This window comes from Dermacentor albipictus, chromosome 8 (genome assembly GCF_038994185.2).
Source record: "Dermacentor albipictus isolate Rhodes 1998 colony chromosome 8, USDA_Dalb.pri_finalv2, whole genome shotgun sequence".
NCBI classification, from domain to species: Eukaryota; Metazoa; Arthropoda; class Arachnida; order Ixodida; family Ixodidae; genus Dermacentor; species Dermacentor albipictus.
In genome coordinates, this window is record NC_091828.1 from 69,603,259 (window position 1) to 69,623,094 (window position 19,836).

At 48.6% G+C, this 19,836-nt stretch overlaps 2 protein-coding genes across 9 annotated transcripts in view; both read left to right on the plus strand.

The window, feature by feature from the left end:
- The window catches only part of LOC135914492 (kielin/chordin-like protein), a 584,091-nt gene that overhangs the window by 191,073 nt on the left and 373,182 nt on the right, over positions 1–19,836 (plus strand). The window lies entirely within an intron of this gene.
- Positions 1–19,836, plus strand: part of LOC135914491 (multiple epidermal growth factor-like domains protein 10) — a 164,316-nt gene that overhangs the window by 132,601 nt on the left and 11,879 nt on the right. For 6 of the 7 annotated variants that reach the window (XM_070523573.1, XM_070523574.1, XM_070523575.1 and 3 more), the window contains 3 exons: positions 3,026–3,175; positions 8,022–8,171; positions 13,797–13,949. In XM_070523573.1, coding sequence (XP_070379674.1) covers positions 3,026–3,175; positions 8,022–8,171; positions 13,797–13,949 — 453 coding nt within the window. The remainder of the gene's footprint in view (positions 1–3,025; positions 3,176–8,021; positions 8,172–13,796; positions 13,950–19,836) is intronic. The other variant, XM_070523578.1, reaches the window with a different exon arrangement.

A 19,836-nucleotide genomic window follows, 5' to 3' on the forward strand; every position in this document is an offset into this window, starting at 1 on the left:
ATGGCCTCTGCCGCGCAACTCACCAAAACCGTCAGGCTCGCACATCAGTAGAAGACTAGTTGTTGGGTGAGCCAACCACTTCACCGGATAAACGTCCCACTTATCTTCGTTAAAGCATTCCACTAAAATGTGCGTCATGCTGTCCGAAAAGAAAATACTTTCATCAAGAAGCACGAGGCGGGAACCACCGCACAACTGCAACCGAAAAATTGGAGGACGCTTAAGCTTCGCCTTCAAGAGTGGGACGCGACAGCGTTCCCGTCGACCCGCCAAGGGGTATAAGACAATGCGCTACGGCACAGCGATCACTTACGATGCGCCCCGCATCGGACTTAGCGCCCACCTATCACGCGGTGAGCGTCGAGCAACGCAGCGTTCGCCGCGGCAACGAAACGTGCGCCTGAGTGAAAGAAACGAACCAAAGAACTCGGTGTCTCGGAGGGGCCAAACGTCGTCTCAGCCAAACGTCGTGATCGGCACGGGCAGAGAGATAGATAGCAATCTAAAGCGGGAGCACGGCGAAGCGTCGTCAGGGGAGAGGGAGTCCCGCGACGCACCTGGCAGCGGTCCCAATGCGCGCGCGGCGCGCCTCCTGTCGGGGCAGCGCCGTACATTGAGAGGAGGGGGTCTTCTGTGTTTGCCGCAAGATGTCTCTGCGTGTGCGGAAAGCGCAGAAGAAATGCAGCGGAAACGCACTTCGCAACTCGTGTAATTGTGACTTCTGTACGTTACATGTTCATAATTACCGATATACACCGCAGTATAACTTTCCACGGCTCGTTTCGAAGGCAACACCGCATTCACTAGAGGCGCGTTTGCACCGCTTGGAAGCATCGAACTCGTGGCTGAGTGGTAGCGTCTCCGTCTCACACTCCGGAGACCTGGGTTCGATTCCCACCGGGCCAATCTTGGAAATTGCTTTTTATTTATGAAGCGCCTGCCGTGATTTATCGCTCACGGTCAACGCCGCCGACGCCGACGACACCGGCTTTTCTGCGACACGAGCTCCTTAACGCTATCGCGTTAATAACTGAGTCCGAAAGCCGTTCACAGCTTCACATGGTTTCACTATCGTATTCAGATATAAAAACCTTTCAAACACAAAATAACGGCACTTAAGAACCACTAATAATTTAGCAATAATTTTTTATCAGCTAACCTTCATAAATTATTAAGAACTACCTAATTTATAGCGTAAACAACAAATACTACGACCAAAAAATGCGACTACGAAACTAGCGGTAACCATGTGTACTTTTGCAAAAGTGTGCGAAAAACGAAGCTCGGTTGCACCCGTTTGCGCGCACCCATACACACCCGAACGCTACCTTAACGTTTGTCGCGCCATCTACAAATACAAAATACTACTAGTTTTGCTAATTTTACAAAAATACAGCTTCTAAAATAGTTTGTAGCGTTTTTGCAGATGACGAGGTGACAAGTAAGGTACAATAAGAGTCCGTTACCTGTATTTCTTTCATTTCCCTTTGGTGTTCTTAACTGAACATACGAGACCTGCAGGCTTGGGAGAGGACGACCGTTCGGCGAGGCTCAAATAAATCGCGTGCTGCTTGCAAGGCGAGAAACGGGAGCAGCCGCAAATACAGCGATTAGCTGTGATACTGTTGCGGCTGTTGCTGAATCTGAAGCTCTTTGAAGTCAATGGTTATAGCGGCTGCGCACTGCGATCACAAAGCGCGTTCATTCTTTGATCTCTAGTACCACGGACATTGGACAAAAACTATATTTGCTTTACGGACAGAGGGTACGTCGCAGGAAATTCGAAGACCTCACCCGTGTATGTTTGTAGCGTGTGCGCGCTTGCATCCTACGGTTCCCACAGTGCGTCCGATGCTCGAAGGTAGCGTCGTCGCCTGTTGGCACCTGTCTTATCGCCGCACCTGTCTTATCGCCGGCCGCGCTGCCGCCGTGTCTACTTTTGGGGAACTCCACATGCGCGTAGTCACCGTGTTGGCAAGTGAGTTTCGCATTCTTCTGCTCCCCAAAACGTGCTCATTTCGGATCGTACCAATGGTTATGTCATCTAGTGTATGTTAAAACGACGATGGCATTTGTACACCGGCGAAGAAATAAATGGTTATGAACTTGGGCGGTCATGAATCTAGTCTAACGTTGCAGTTTTTACGTAGCGAAAATGGCTACGAAAGTGGGGCGGTCCCGGAGATAGGCGCTTCAAAGCGCCAGCTGTAGCGACAGCACCAGGAAGCGGCACGCGGCGCACACGCCAAGCATTTCAGAGCTCACTGGCTTTCGAATGAGAGGAGTATGCGCGCGCTCGTGGCCTATTGGTTAGAGTACCGGGCTCGACGGCCGACGTTCGATTCCACCCCATCGGTCACACATAATTTTCTATTAATGAAAGCGAGGCGAAAGAAGAACCTACCTGCCGCAAAGTGACAGGAATGAGGTTGGAACGCATCGCAAAACATGTTTGGAATGTCTTCATATGCGAGTCCTAATTATTGTATACTGGACTCAACTGCTACACAACAAAAGAACAACTAGAAAAATCAACACAAATTACCCAATAAATTGTTTATTGAGAACACTCAACGGTAATATTGTTGTGCAAGGGTTGAGTGAACTCAATTGCTCTTGAAAATTTGTTGAAGTCAGTTGTTTCAAATATTCCCCAACAATATATCAATGGTTAATCAACACTGATTTTTGTACGGGACATAACCACGTAACCATGTTGGCATCAAAAAGGTTCAATGAGAAGCGCCACATACACAGTAGCACATAAACAGGGAACGAAGTTGGTCCAACGAACGTTTCGAAGCCACTTCCTTAGCTATAGCAGCGGGTGCGTTACCCATAAGCCCATGGCCTACCAAGTGGATCAAGTTGACGTGAAAGAAGGTAGCTGCCGACAGACAAACAAGCAGAGACAATGACAAACATGCAGCGAAATTCATGAAAATCTCGACGAATGCGAATTTTATTATAACTGAAATAGTCTGCTTTCGGTTTATCCAACCAATCCCGCATTTTCTTCCCACAGCACTTGCGCTCAATGCACCTGTCCGCCCGGCGAGAAGAAGTGCCATCTTCTCGGCAACAAGTGCAATTGTATCGATGGGAAGTACTACATGCCTGGTTCCGACGAATGTGTCCAAAATGAAGAGGACTGTAAGTTCGTCAGCCCGGCCAGGTAAGACTCCCATTTAAGTCTGTTACGAGCGTGGCAGTGACGTTGAATTTTGAAAAATTGAAGTTTTGAAGTTGAAAAAAGACGATGCCACGTTGAAATGCAAGAAGCAACTACTCGAATGTTCTGTTCTTTTTTTCTCCTCGTGCGCTCGTTCCGCTCGCGCCTTATCGCACTTCGTTGTCATCGGTGCGTCACCACATCGGCAGTGCGACAGGGCGCCACGCTGCATAGACGAAGTCTGAGCTCTGGTGAAGGCGATGGGGGTTGCACAAAGTTCTTTGGTGGTAGTGGCTGACAGTGACGCTCCAGACTAATGTTGCACGGCCTCGTGGCACAAAGTACACGAAAGAAGCAAACGCGCATGTTGCAAGGTGACGCGCGGTTGTGTCGTGAATGCTTGCGTCGCCGTGGCGGGGACGCCTGAAACCTGAGATGCGTTGGAAATGTGGTCGAGGGACGCGAGCTATACGCCCGTTGAGGTGCCGTCGGCGCCGTATTTTCGCGAGTGGTAATGGGTGAACCTCCAGAACGCCCTTTCGGCGTCATTGTGACCGGACAGCGCGTGGTGTGGTAGATCGCCTGGTGATTGGACAGGACCGCTCAGGCATCATGAGGGCGGTCGCTGGAGAACACTCGAGGTGTACTCGGCCGTGATGGAATTGACTTTGCTCGGGTAGTCCCAGCGACGCATTCATTAATATAGCCCCGGCATCATGTAGTGGCTGAGATGGTGCGTAGCATAACAAGTGGCACAAACGAACCTGCCTGTTCGGGTGTCCTTAAACCAAAAATGCTACCTCTTATCTCATATAGCTTTAAGCTATGAGGAATTTCATTTTTGGGATGCAAGGCCAAGTTCCACCGTTCAACCCCTTTTCAGCAAATAATTACTGATACCCTTAATCTGTCAGCTGTTTGTCTATAGCGAAATGGGACGACGTTCTCCGCGGCACTGACGTTAGCAAGGCACCTATTGTTTTTTGTTTTTTTTTGTACACCGACTTTTAAGCGCGTATAACGATTGTTTTCCTCACAAAATTAGAGAATGGCCGCACAAGGCCAGAAAACCTCGGCTTACATCAGAGCGCCTGAAAGCTATAAAAGCTTAAAGTTCACTCTACGAGCGCTTCTACGGCGAAGCTGTTTATTCCTAGGTGAAACACTCGTGGTCCGACCACAGAAACCGTACTACGGGGGTATGAGCCATTGTTTAGGAGGGTATGTGCCATTGCATTCATCTTACGTCACGGGTGGACAAGTTTCTCGTTGGGTTGGCATAGAAATGCTTACGCATATAGACCATATACATCCATCTACGTATCATTCCAGGGAAGAGAAACAGTGGGGAACGGGGTTTAAGGCAACATCATGATGACATAATTATCTCACAGCAAAGCTGGGGCACGCCATTGGCTTCGCCGGCAGGGACGTCGTTTATCTCTCACCGCAAAGCGCGCTCTCAGCGATCTCTCTCCGACTGCGTAAGAGGTTCAAAAATGTGTCCCTGTCTTTAATTAAATTAAATGTGCGGCCGCGGTGTGTCACTTGGTAGTTGCAGCGCATAATAATGTCATAAACACTATTGGATGGGTCCATGACAGCTTCCGCTGTAATATATATATATCTATATATTTATTTATTTATTTATTTATTTTTTAAAAAACATTTTACAGGCCCTGTCGGGCATTGAGTAAGGGGGGCAATGTAACAAAGAACTGTTCAGTGCAATGGAAACAGCTCAAAAATAAACCTAGGACAACTGTACAGTGGCTGAACTAAAAGCAAACCAAAGCACAGCATGATCAAGCATAGCAGATATATAAAAAGAAGGATATAATGTAAAAAGCACGCACAGGCGTTCACGGAGTATTTTACGATCAGTTATCGTGACGATATCATCGGGAAGACCATTCCAGTGGGATAGGGCACGAGGTACAGCAGATAAAATGAAAGCAGTGGTTTTAGCGAAAATGCGCTTGAAGCTAAGATGATTATGAAATCTTGAGGACGTACGGACGGGGGTTTGGAGGGGTAATATGCATGGCTTATCGGAATGAACATATTTGTGAAATAGACAGAGCAAAGCAATCTTCCGGCGGATGTCTAGGGGCTGTAAAGAAATATTCACCTTTATCTGCGTTATACTTGACTTTCGATCAAAATTCGGACGTATATATCGGGCAGCCCTATTCTGGATGGGTTCCAGCGTGGTTATTAAATATTCTTGGTGTGGTGACCATACAGCTGATGCAAATTCTAATTGCGGGCGTACGAATGTCAGGTATGCTAATTTACGCACGTCAGCAGATGAATTTTGCAAGTTGCGCCTCAGAAAGCCAAGGGTTTTAGATGCAGTTGCGCAAATTGTAGTGATATGCGGAGACCAAGAAAGGTTACTAGTGAGGTTTACACCAAGCTATTTGTAAGTAGCGGTACGTGACAGGTTAGTGTTATTTATGGTGTATGTGAATATGGAGCTAGTGCGCTTCCGTGAGAACGATATATTATTTTCATTTGTAAGCGTTAAGAGACATTTTCCATATATTACACCAGTTGCTAATAATGTGAAGTTCATGCTGCAAGGCGGTATGATCGTTAATAGAATTAATTTGTCGGTAAACAACGGAATCGTCGGCGAACAGTCGTATGCAGGAGGAAATGTTTGAAGGTAGGTCGTTAATAAATATTAGGAAAAGCAGAGGCCCCAACACACTCCCCTGTGGTGCACCAGACGTGACCTCAGTGACAGGAGAAGGACAATTGTTAAAAGCGGTAAATTGGCGACGAAGCGATAAAAAGTTTCTAAGCCAAGAAAGGGTTAGTGAGTCGATACCTAGATGAGATATTTTAGAAATGAGCCGGCAGTGGCCAACGCGATCAAATGCTTTTGAAAAGTCCAGGAAAATGGCGTCTATTTGTTGACTGTTGTTCATACTGCTATGTAGGCCGGTGGTAAATTCTAGTAACTGAGTTTCACAAGATAGACCTTTCCTGAAGCCATGCTGTTTCTGAAAGAAAAAGTTATTTTTTTCTAGGTGCGTGTAAATGTGTGAGGCGATTATGTGTTCAAATAGTTTGCATGACACAGATGTTAGCGATATTGGGCGATAGTTTTCAGGCCTATGTCTATCCCCAGTTTTAAAAATGGGGACAACCTTCGCAATCTTCCAGTCAACGGGCAAGACACCAGACGACAAGGACTCCTTGAAGATATGACATAAGATAACACTTGAAGTAGATACTGTGTTTTTTAATAGCTTAGTGTTATTACTGTCAATACCACAAGCAGATGTGGTTTTAAGTCAAGTTAATGAGGCTAACAATGCCTTCAGTTCAGATATTTATGGGTGCCATAAATGGGTAATCGTAATCCGGAACCACTGGAATATCGGAATGGTCTTCCCTTGTAAAAACAGAAGAAAGATATGCGTTAAATAGTGATGAACATTCCCCGTCTGAAAGAAGTTGTTGTTTGTCGTCTAGCAGAGAAATATCAGAAGTGTGACCGGGTGTTAACGTTTGAAAAAATTTTTGCGGATTAGTCTTCAGGAGAGAAGGTAAGTCGTGAGCGAAGCACTTGTCTTTAGAAGTGCGCAAGGCTAAAGTTTACTCACTAAGAAATTTTTTGTACTTGCTCCATGAGGACTTGCTTGCCCGATTTATAGCATTGCGGTACAGACGTTTTTTTTTTATTACGTAGTGTTCGAAGTTTTTTATTGAACGATGGTTTAGATTTGTCGTTCGCTGCCGAAACGTACGGAATATATTTGTCGGCGAGAGCGAGTAATTTGTCTTTGTAAAGTATCCAGTCTTCGTTAACGGAACGTTGGGAAAAAGACGGCAAGAATGAGTCACTGAGAAATAACTGAAGTTCAGTGTTGATGGAAACGTAGTTAGCTTTGTTGTGATCCCGAATTTTTTTATGTTGAAGCCCAGTGAATAACATGGGAATTCGGAGCGTCAGCTGAAGCAGCTTATGGTCACTTATACCGTCAGAAATTAACACAGGACACACGGTTTCAGGTGCGGTAGTTAGTGCCAAATCTAAGAGGTTATTGTCACGGGTGGGTTGATTGATTACCTGAGAAAGATTTAAGTCCAAAGTTAATTCAATGAAATCGGTTGCCTTCTTGCACGACGACGACAAGCATGGCCAATTGATTTGGGGAAAATTGAAATCGCCAAGCAGATAAACATAACTAGTTGAACATTTCTGCATGGCCGGAAAAATGCTTTCGCGTATATATACATATATATATATATATATATATATATATATATACACGGAGTTTGCACCTCGCTGGATAGCTTCTATATACATGGAAGACTATTCCGATTATCCACAACTACCTAATTGTTACCCTGATGACGGCAAAATACGCGCGTGGTGACTATGTGTATATGCAGTTGAACAAATTTGCCTTATTCTATATTTCATGTGTTGGATTTGCCCTTGCAGTGGAGATATTTTAAATCAGTTTATATTTTCTCATTGAATAGCGGCAAATACTCAGGGACACAAAACCAGGTAACCGTGTTGGCATCAAAAAGGTTGAATGAGAAGCGCCACATACACAGTGGCACACAGACAGTGAACGAAGCTGATCCAACGATCGTTTTGAAGCGACTTCCTTAACTATAGCAGCCGGTGCGTTACCCATAAAGCCATGGACTACGAAGTGAACCAAGTTGACGTGAAAGAAGCTACCTGCCGATAGACAAACAAGCAGAGACACTGACAAACATGCAGCGAACTTCGTGAAAATCTCGAAGAATGCGAATTTTATTACAACTGAAATATTCTGCTCTCGATATGTCCAAACAATCCCGCATTTTCTTCCCACAGCACTTGCGCTCAATGCACCTGTCCTCCCGGCGAGAAGAAGTGTCATCTTCTCGGCAACAAGTGCCATTGTATCGATGGGAAATACTACATGCCTGGTTCCGACGAATGTGTCCAAAATGAAGAGGACTGTAAGCTCGTCAGCCCGGCGAGGTAAGACTCCCATTTAAGTCTGTTACGAGCGTGGCAGTGACGTTGAATTTTGAAAAAATTCAAGTTTTGAAGTGATCAATGTTCGTGTTAAGGCGATTAGTTATCTTAAACATTTTCTTAAAAGATTATGGTGCACACGAATGCACTTTCACCTCACGTTAGTGAGCGCTTATATGAACACTTGTGTCCGCTTCAAAATCTATATTTAGTGGTTATCCAATGTACAATCAAGAGCTTCTATTCGTGTATTGCAATATGTGCGCTAAAGTTGTAGTTTAAAGGTTGTTTGGTAAAATTTGAAGATTATATTTCCAGTGTATGCAATGTTTCCCTCATCGAGTAATCCAGCTTATTAAGTACACTTGGGGTTTGTGGCACAGACGATTTTTAAACACTCTGATAACCTTAAAACAAAACACCCGTTCTCTACGGCACAAATTCGACTCCACTCAGAGCCGGCATTTTTCGCATGAGTCAAACAGCTCATACTTTTTAATGTACGTCACGCCGTTTCTGGGGACACTTATCTATGTTTGTATGTGTGTTTGTGTCTATCTTTGTATGTATCTGACCGTTGTCCCGTCGCTTGGATCGCTGTGTGGTCCAATGTTTAAAGCAGCATGCTTCTGTGCTGGGAACCGGGTGCGAAACCAACCATCGGATTGATTTTAGTCACCGAAAAAGTGGCAATGTGTACACATGTGCCACTCTTCAACAAACCTCTTACTCACCAACATTGGCTGCTGTAGATGCGGTACTGCGTATGGACCGCTCTTCGATCAAACTCATTCACTTCGACTTTGGTCGCTGGTTATGTTTCAGTAGGTGTGGGCCGCTTAACAATGAATGTCTCTGACGCAAACGTATTTGAGTACGCATATGCCAATGGGGATGTGCCTCTCTAAAATGACGAAAAAAAATCGAAGGCCATTTCTTAAAGAAAGATGGTTGAACACGAAGCCTTACGCCAATGCAAACTGAATCAAAGCCCAAAGCAAACGACCACGCAAGAAACCCAGGAAATGCTGAGTGACCCGATGCTACGCATATGTGATTTGGTTACTTGTTTAGGATTGTATTTTCTTAACGCTGGAGTTGAATGAGGACACATTTCGCTAGGTTGCATATACTTTATTTTAGATCATGTAGCCGTTGATTACACGCACACGCTCACACTTTCACGGAGGACGACTCTGCACCTGCGTTCGCGTACGGCAACCTGTTTTCCTGCCGTACGCTGCACCCGCGGCCTACCCATGGCGACGGCCGTAAATCTACATATTGCGTGACGCGTGTAATGCAATGCATATATACAGGGTGTCCCACATACCTTGAGCCAAAAATTTTAAAATGAAAGGCAGGTGGGAAGCGAATTGAACCGAACCCATACTATTTGCAATAGCCTATAATAGCTGTAGTAACAATATCAGCAGCGATTCGCTGATGATATTGCCTTGCTTAGTAACTCAGAGGACCAACTGCAATGCATGCTCAATGACCTGGAGAGGCGAAGCCGAAGGGTGGGTCTAAAAATTAATCTGCAGAAAACTAAAGTAATGTTTAACAGTATCGGAAGAGAACAGCCGTTTACGATAGGTAGTGAGGCACTGGAAGTGGTAAGGGAATATATCTACTTAGGACAGGTAGTGACGGCGGATCCGGATCATGAGACGGAAATAACCGGAAGAATAAGAATGGGCTGGGGTGCGTTTGGCAGGCATTCTCAGATCATGAATAGCAGGTTGCCATTATCCCTCAAGAGAAAAGTGTATAACAGCTGTGTCTTACCAGCACTCACGTCGGGGGCAGAAACCTGGAGGCTTACGAAAAGGGTTCTACTTAAACTGAGGACGACGCAACGAGCTATGGAAAGAAGAATGATAGGTGTAACGTTAAGGGATAAGAAAAGAGCAGATTGGGTGAGGGAACAAACGCGAGTTAATGATATCTTAGTTGAAATCAAGAAAAAGAAATGGGCATGGGCAGGACACGTAATGAGGAGGGAAGATAACTGATGGTCATTAAGAGTTACAGAACGGATTCCAAGGGAGGGGAAGTGTAGCAGAGGGCGGTAGAAAGTTAGGTGGGCGGATGAGATTAAGAAGTTTGCCGGGACAACATGGCCACAATTAGTACATGACGGGGGTAGTTGGAGAAGTATGGGAGAGGCCTTTGCCCTGCAATGGGCGTAACCAGGCTGATGATGATGATGACGATAGTAACTCAGACAATTTCTTCTTGTCCCCATAACTCACTACTCAAGTTTAACTACACAACTTTTCAATTATTGACTGAGGACCTGAACTATTTTACGTAGATTTGTAGGGCACCTTCAGAAACCACCGATCAAGTTGTTTCCTTTACGATACGTCTTACGTACTCCGTTTTTCCGGGTTTCAAAGAAAGCCCGCGAAATGGAACAAGAACCACGTGGCCGAGCGTTTGCGCAGTGGTATTGTGCTGCTCTCAAGCGTGCGTTAGGTGAACAAGGTCGGCTGCATCGTGACTGGCGATGACGAAGCGGCAGGGTCCTCTTTATCTCATCGGCAGCGCTCAGCAAGAAGCATGCATTTTCACCGTCATCCGATGGGAGTCGACGTTGCTCACGGAACGCACGCTTAGGAGTAGCACGATACCACTGCGCAAGCGCTCCGTCACGCGACTTTTTTCGTACATCTCGGGCTTTTTTGCAACCAGGATAAGAAGGACTACGTGAGACTTATCGTACAGGAAACTCGATGCGTGGTTTGTGAATGTGCTCTGCAAAGCTGCGTAACACACTGGGAGTCGCCAGCCAATAATTAAAAGTTTGCTAATCCAACTGAAATAATTATTCAGTTATGGGGAAAACATTTCTGACTACAGCTGTGGCGAATAGTACGCGTACGCTTCAATTCGATTCCGACGCCCCTTTCATTTTTAAATTGGCTCAACATATATGGGACACCATGTATACAGTTGGTCTGCGCACGGCCGCTGTCTGGGAAGCGCGGCGTTCAACCGTCTGTCTGTAAGGAGCCTTCATTTGTTTTCGCATCCTAAGACGACCCCGTCGTCACGCGCACTTGCTATCTCTGATAAGCAGGGAAGCTCAGTTAATTGCGACAGGGTGTCATAATATATGGTACGCGGGAGTGCGAAGCCTAAACATAGGAAGACAGTGCGCCGTGCGGTGGCGAAGAGGACCATCATCATCATCGACACCAATTTGGGAGCGCCGGCAGTGGCGCCTCAAAAAGCGTGGCGCGGGAGTGTGGCCCGTGGCTCGTGGCGTGAGCAGTGCGCGAGGTTCGGCGGTCGACGGAAAACAGCTTCCTCGCTGGGCGTCTGGCCCATAGGAGCTATCGCCGACCGTGCCAATACGCCACACCTGAAGCAACACTGTCGCCCGCTGGGAGGTTCCTCGCCCCGCTCTTCCGCTGGGCACTGGTCCAGGAGGGCTGGCGGTCCGGAACCGAGGCGCTCGAGCGTTCGGGTGAGCGGCCACAGGGCTACCCCGCCAGCTGTGGACGCGACCCGGTGACTGCGGCCGGCTACCTGAGCCCCGCGAGGCGGTCCGACCCGGCCGTCCAACCCGGCAGTCCGACCCAGCCGACCGTCCCGACCGTCCGACCCAGCTGTCCAACCCGGCCATCCTACACGGCTGTCCGACCCGCCGGCCGGCACTGTTGTCCGACTCCGCTGGTCACGGTTGTCCGACCCGCCGGCCCACACTGTTGTCCGACCCCGCTGGCCGGTACCCGTTCAACGAGGTCTCAGACACGACGACACACGCTTACGCCGGAACTGTAGGCCAAACATAATCCACCGTTCCATAGATATAGTGCATGTCGCCTATGAGGCATTTTGGGACATTGTCACGTGTGTGTGCCGTTATCTGTGTCGTGTACGTCAATACAAGTCTGATGTGTGTGTTTGCTTTCGCGTGCTGCTTCTCCCTTTTTCTGGAGTGATCCGGCCCAATAACATCACACAGGGGTGGAGCCATGCCTAGCAGACGCTACGTGCGCTTGCCGTGAACTTTGTGCGCATGCGCTACTCTTGCTGAGCTCGTCGCTTCGCGCCGTTATCACGCACAGGCCGGCCGGCCAGTCGACGCTGCCTCGGTACTGCGGATGTTAACTGTAGTGTTCTACGCATACGTGTAAGTTGGCTTTCCTGCAGTGCGTTTCCGGCGCTAAAGGACGAATCGGCGACACATAGAACGCTTCGCTTTAACATCCTTTAAATTTCTTCAGAGCAGGGCGGAATCTAACCCATGTCACAAGCGTTCATCGGGGACACCTACCCGATCCTTTAGGAGGGTTGCGCCACAAGTACACAAGGTGTGTGCCGCTTTTCGATGAACGTCGTTCACGGTAACGCTTTAGTGCGCTGTGCCATGAATGAACAGGACATGGGCCGTGTTTCAATGAACCTCTCGAAAACTTGAATCACCGAGCACATTGGCACTGAGTGTTCCGCAAGCGAGGGAACAAGTGTCAGCGTTCGCATGCACCGGCGCACCACGCTTCTGCCTTTGGAGGCTATGCTCAGACTTCATTGCAATGCGACTAAATGGGACTGCGTGTCAAGAAAGAATCGCGAGAGAGGAGCTCGGCTGCCGCATGACGCGCTTCTCAGAGTTCGTACGCATCGGTGCGCCATGCATTTCGGAGTCCACGCGCAGAATTACTTAGCGGCGGCGGCGCTATATGGTGCCGAGTGTAGGCTCTCGCTGAAGCACACGCCACATACACAATAGGTTACGATGGTGGCACTACGTTGTGCCGCTGTATTCATTCTATAGTAAATGCATTACTGTATACAGTCACAGCGAGGTGGGTTCTGTCGAATTTTCGTTATTGAAGAGTGGTGCACTCCAAGTGACACAAGTTGGCATCAAAGCGGTTCATTAAGACCGGAACAAACACATTGTCACGTACGCCGAGACCCAAGTTTCTCCAATGGGTAAGTCTTTACCCGTGTTCTCGCATAGCCGGCAAATGCTGCGCCCAGTAACACAAGTTATCGAAAAAACGGTGAGCAACCAATACAGACAGAAAAAATGATCGTTCCGGAAACGTGAAGTTTCCTAAGAATGCAAATCGCAATAACGAGAACTGTATGAAGAGGCCTCCAAAGCGAAACAAAAAGTTCGCTGGCCTTACGTGTTTTCTGCTACAGAGAATGGGGAATTTCGAGGGTGTGTCTGTGGGGGTGGTGCCAGGTTGGTATACATGTGCTTTGGAGAGCATGCTGACGCAAAACATCGTGTTGAAGGTGCTCCAAAGCTTATTTCAACGCAAGCTTTGTTTCTAGAGCCTGCTAGTGACTGCTGTTATTACTCGACAAAACGCTGTTGTTGTTCTATACCTGCGAAAATGGACGTCGTAAAACTTTTCTAGTAGAAAAATAGCTGGTCCTTCTCGGTCTTTGTAGTACCCTAATCTAAACCCTAATAATGACGACAACAATGTGTCACTAGAAACACTATTTAAAGACGGCCAGGTACCTAGCCAAGCCGCATATATGTGGAGAAAGGCAAACAATATTTCAATATCTATATCACCTATTTCAGCGATGGAGGCTGTCCGAATTATGCACTCTCAGATACTGCAATGAAACAACTAATTTCCTCCACAGCCAAGACTGCGCCAAGTGCAAGTGTGCAGGTGGTGGTAAAGTGTGCACCTGGCCGGACCGCGAGTGTGAGTGCATCAATGGGAGGTACTACTTCCCTGGTTCCAAGCAATGCGTCCGAGATCCTAAAGTTTGTGAATCCGGCAACTCAACAAGGTGAGTTCAAAGGAAATTCTAGGCTCCTTATTGAAGCGGATAGTACGATCGTATTGCCAAGAACAGTTCCCTAGAATCAATTTTCTAGATCATTACTGTAGTGCACCCTTTCGACTACACGAACGGGGCCGAGGCAAAATATCACAGTGAAAACGACAGCCACCATGTGTGGACTTGTCGCCTTTGCCTCCTGCCCGTAAAAAAAGTGCGGCTCTGCATCGCAGTGATCCTGAAGCATTTTAACTACGTCTTTTGAAATCAGATGCTTCCGGAGAACGGGCCAGTGATAAAAAAGAAACAATATTTGAGTCTTTTTGATGAAGTTTCAGTTACCGTGTTCGCATTTCAATCGTTCACATCAGCACATCCCCTGAAGTTTATCCCATTGCTTCTGCGGCGAAGATTATCTTGCTTTTAAATAGAGTGAGAAAAATTCACCGAGGGTTACGATACTCCCTAATGCGTAATTTTAGCGCCGATATATAGGTGTTTTCAATTCGCTATACATTGACTTACGCGGACAATCAGTCTCATGCGTCACGCTGCAAAGGGGGTTGATGTGTGCCTCACTAATCGGAAGATCGCGAGAAGCGGCGTGCGGGTGACTGGGATGCATTTTGGAAACGAACAGCGCAGAGGATCGCAGGTGAGGGAAATGAGTTGACCTTGGAACAGTGAACTAGTTAGCTTAAATGTAACGTTGAGGCGTCCACAAACGAGGTTCAGACCGATATTGGCACGGAACACACGGAGCAGGAGTTGCTGAAGGATTTGCCTGAGAAATACCTTCCGTTGGAGACCTGGCACGATACACCTGACGTGATTTTGGAATATAGTGGGGACGAAAATGCAGCTATAGATGAGGAACTTCCTGAAAGTGATATACGGATGGCACTGCAGAATCTTAATGGTCGATCAGCATCAGGGCCGGATGGCATTACGAACAAAATGTTATGGAATTTAGACGACGGGTCAATTGAGTTCCTTACGCGGGAGATCAATTGCCATGGAAGGAAGGCTCTTTCCCGGAAGAGTAAATGGAAGATACTGTCTTCCTCTGAGACTTTGGTGTTACAAATGGGATAAAAAGATGGTTCTTGCCCTCGTATTGTAGTGCAGTTTAACAGCCGGTTGAAACATGACACCGTCCTAGACAGAGCGTGGAAAATGTCTGTCAGCAGTCGACATCGGTTGCCCAGGAACTTCTCCTCACCATGTTAACGAACACTTATGCCTGCCATTAAAAAAATCTACGCGCACAAACTGCCGTGCGAAAGAAGGACGAAACCTGAAGGTCTGCGTAGATTTTCGCAAAAATGACCGAGACCTGCGGGTGATTCAGCCAGCCAGATAAAGGGATCTGCAAAAATTGTCTAAACCGATATCCCCCACCCTCCGTGTCATTGAAAAAAAAAGGAAAATAAACCCGCATTGGCTGCAAGTTTTCGAACGCCAGGCGAACTTAGCTTATCAGTTTACAAAAACTGCGCCCCTTTTATTTTCTTCATATAAACGCGCAGGCAGCTAGGAATAAGGAAGACTAAATGACGACACTGCTTGAATTTTTCAAGTTTTGTTTTCACATTAACATGGTCCCTAAAACCCGGTATTGTGATGAATAGGAATTGCTTTGTATACCTGATTTCGTGAGCCGCAGTGATATGATAGGTCGTAGACCTATGCTTCAAATAAAAGGTGTTCATATGTCAAAGATTTCAGAAATTTTCTGTGCTGACTGGTGAGTATGAATTACCGACTATGAAATATAGCTTGGGCATTTTCCTGTCATTTACCGCTCCCCACAAGGGAAACGTGCCTGCTTCTTTTATATTTTAAATACCTTCCTCTCTTGGAGCAATAAAAATGGTGACAAACGGATCTTTGGTGGCCATTTAAACATTGACGTACTTACCTCTTCCCCGAATTCTGTGATTTCTGTGACATTTGTCTATGTTTGTATGTGTGTTTGTGTCTATCTCTGTATGTATCTAACTGTTGTCCCGCCGCTTGGATCCCTGTGTGGTCCATGGTCGAATGCTTAAAGCAGCGTGCTTCTGTGCTGAGAACAGGGTGCGAAACCAATTGTCGGACTGGTTTTAGTCACTGAGATAGTGGCAATGCGTACATATGTGCCACTCTTCAACAAACCTCTTACCCACCAACATTGGCCTCTGTAGATGATGTACTGGGTACGGACCGCTCTCCGATGAAACTCATTGACTTCGACTTTGGTCGCTGGTTATGTTTCAGCAGGTGTGCGCCGCTCATCAATGAACGTCTTTGAGGCCAACCTATTTAATTACGCATATGTGACTGGGAATGTGCCAATCTAAAGTGACGAAAAAATAATCGCAGCCCATTTCTTAAAAAAGGATGGTTCAACACGAAGCTTTTCGCCAATGCAAACTGAATCAAAGCCTAAAGCCAACGACCACGCAAAGAACCCAGGAAATGCTGAGTGACGCGATGCTACGCATATGTGATTTGATTATTTGTTTAGGATTGTGTTTTTTTAATGCTGGAGTTGAATGAGGGCACATTTCGCTAGGTTGCACATATTTTATTTTAGATCATGTAGCCGTTGATTACACGCACACGCTCACACTTTCATTGAGGACGACTCTACACCCGCGTTCGCGTGCGGTAGCCTCTCTTCCTGCCGTGCGCTGCACCCGCGGTCTACCCATGGCGACGGCCGTAGATCTACATATTGTGTGACGCACATATAGAGGGTATCCCACATACCTTGAGCCAAAAATTTAAAAATGAAAGGCGCGTCGTTAGCGAATCGAACCGAACGTATACTATTTGCAATAGCCTATAGTAACTCACACAATTTCTTGTTTTCCCCATCACTCAATAATTAAGTTTAATTACCCAACTTTTCAATTATTGGCTGAGGACATCGAGTATGTTACGTACATTTGTAGGGCACCTTCAAAAACCACCGATCGAGTTGTTTCGTTTACGATACGTCTCACGTACTCCGTTTTTCCGGGTTTCAAAGAAAGCCCGCGCAATAGAACAAGAACCACGTTACGGAGCGTTTGCGCAGTGCTATTGTGCGGCTCTGAAGCGTGCGTTCGGTGAACAAGGTCGGCTGCATCGTGACTGGCGATGACGAAGCGGCAGGGTCCTCTTTATCTCATCGGCAGCGCTCGGCCAGAAGCATGCATTTCCACCGTCATCCGATGGGAGCCGACGTTGCTCACGGAACGCACGCTAAAGGGCCGTTTAAAGGGCCGTTTATAGTCCGACGTAACGCGCGCGCGCGCGCGCGCTCGCACACGCTACGTTGCGTTGGCGAAAACAACTCCTTCTATAGTCCGACGCACTGCAGCGCCGACGTAACCGGCGGCTGCCAGCGCGCCCCGACGGGCCCGGCGCAGATTTGGCTCCTGCTCCATTCGCACGCCACGCCGCCGACTGCGTCGACCCACAATGCATTGCGCGCGAAGAAAAAGGCGCCAACACAACTCCGCAGACGGCTTTTGCGGACGGCGCGCGACTTGGCGAACCTTCTGCGCATGCTCCGAAGATAGCAGTCTACGGCGCGCGCGTTGTAGTATAGAGGGGATGGCATCTCGGCTGGCGCAGCGCAACCGACGTAGCGTGACTGACCGCGAACGACGCTCGCCCGCGCGCCGATGACGTCGGACTATAAACGGGCCTTAAGGGCAAGATATAGTCCGGCGTAACGCGCGCGCGCGGCCACGCGCGTCGCGGTTAAGCGACGTCGGTGAAAAGCGCGCACTGTACAGTCCGGCGTCACGGCGTAGCCGGCGTGCCCAGGCGCGCTTGGCGAGCACAACGCCGCCGGCGCGGACATAGAGCGTGTTCTATTTCACGCGGCTGCCGCTAGACCAGAATGCACTGCGCGTTGCAGCGGCGGCGAGCAGAAGGCAGAATGGCGGCCTGCGGTGCGCGTACTGACAGTGCGGCTGTGGTTTTTTCAACATCCGTGCGGGATGACAGCGCGAGTGAGGACGCCTGCTTGAAGCGATTTGCAACCTTCCATGTGTATACGATGTGAAACGCATGGACTACCGCGACACAGAGCGCAAGAACAACGCGTGGGAAGCTATACGAAAGCAGTGTGGTCTCGCCACAGGTAAGCTGCATTTCGCAGCTCCTGTACTAGCTGGTGGTAGTCGCCGAGTTGAGGGCGCTTGTCGAATAGCTTTCGCATGTACATGCATGGTCCGCTTCCGTTTTTGACGTAGCCGAAATACTAGCAATATGAGTGCGATCTTCTGCCTGTCAGGCACGGCGGCCGCATTTCGATGGGGGCGAAATGCGAAAAACACCTGTGTGCTTAGATTTAGGTACATGTTAAAGAACCCCTGGTCAGAAAGAAAGTGGTTTTCGCACGTAAAACCCTATGTTGTTTTTTTCTGGCTGTCAGGAGAAGTTAAGGCCATCCCGCAAAAGTTTTCATTTTAGCGCACAAACAGCGCGCGGAACCAGAAGCGCGCGCGCTACACGAACGGCGAGGGCATATGGAAGACGCGCATGCGCCATGTAAACAGCTGTTCGCCGCGGCGGTGAAGTTGCGCTCCCGGACGCACAGATGGCGCCAGCCTCGAGCTGCGCGCGCACGCCGAATTCTAGAGGAAGCAAATTTCTTGCACCCCTGGCGTCGCTAGCGCAGCGTATCCGACTTCGCCCGCCGCGGCCTGGCGCGCCGAGAACGCCGGACTATATCTTGGCCTTTAGAACGCCGGACCGCCTTTAAGGCCAAGATATAGTCCGGCGTTCTCGGCGCGCCAGGCCGCGGCGGGCGAAGTCGGATACGCTGCGCTAGCGACGCCAGGGGTGCAAGAAATTTGCTTCCTCTAGAATTCGGCATGCGCGCGCAGCTCGAGGCTGGCGCCATCTGTGCGTCAGGGAGCGCAACTTCGCCGCGGCGAACAGCTGTTTACATGGCGCATGCGCGTCGTTCGGGTAGCGCGCGCGCTTCTCGTTCCGCGCGCTGTTTGTGCGCTAAAATGAAAACTTTTGCGGGATGGCGTTAACTTGTCCTGACAGCCAGAAAAAAAAAACAAGGTTTTACGTGCGAAAACCACTTTCTTTCTGACCTGGGCTTCTTTACCGTGTACCTAAATCTAAGCACACGGGTGTTTTTCGCATTTCGCCCCCATCGAAATGCGGCCGCCGTGCCTGACAGCCAGAACATCGCACTCATATTGCTAGTACTTCACCTAGGTCAAAAACGGAAGCGGACCATGTATGTACATGCGAAAGCTATTCGACAAGCGCCTTCAACTCGGCGACTACCACCAGCTAGTACAGGAGCTGCGAAATGCAGCTTACCTGTGGCGAGACCACACTGCTTTCGTATAGCTTCCCACGCGTTGTTCTTGCGCTCTGTGTCGCGGTGGTCCATGCATTTCACATCGTATACACATGGAAGGTTGCAAATCGCTTCAAGCAGGCGTCCTCACTCGCGCTGTCATCCCACACGGATATTCAAAAAACCACAGCCGCACTGTCAGTACGCGCACCGCAGGCCGCCATTCTGCCTTCTGCTCGCTGCCGCTGCAGCGCGCAGTGCATTCTGGTCTAGCGGCAGCCGCGTTAAATAGAACATGCTCTATGTCCGCGCCGGCGGCGTTGTGCTCGCCAAGCGCGCCTAAGCACGCCGGCTACGCCGGGACGCCGGACTGTAGAGTGCGCGCTTTTCACCGACGTCGCTTAACCGCGCCGCGCGTGGCCGCGCGCGCGCGTTACGCCGGACTATATCTTGCCCTTTATAGTCCGACGTAACGCCCACGCGCGCGCGCGCGCGCGCTCACGCTACGTCACTTCGGTGAAAACGACCCCTCTATAGTCGGGCGCACCGGCGCAGCTAAAGGCCCGTTTTTATAGTCCGACGTTATCGGCGCGC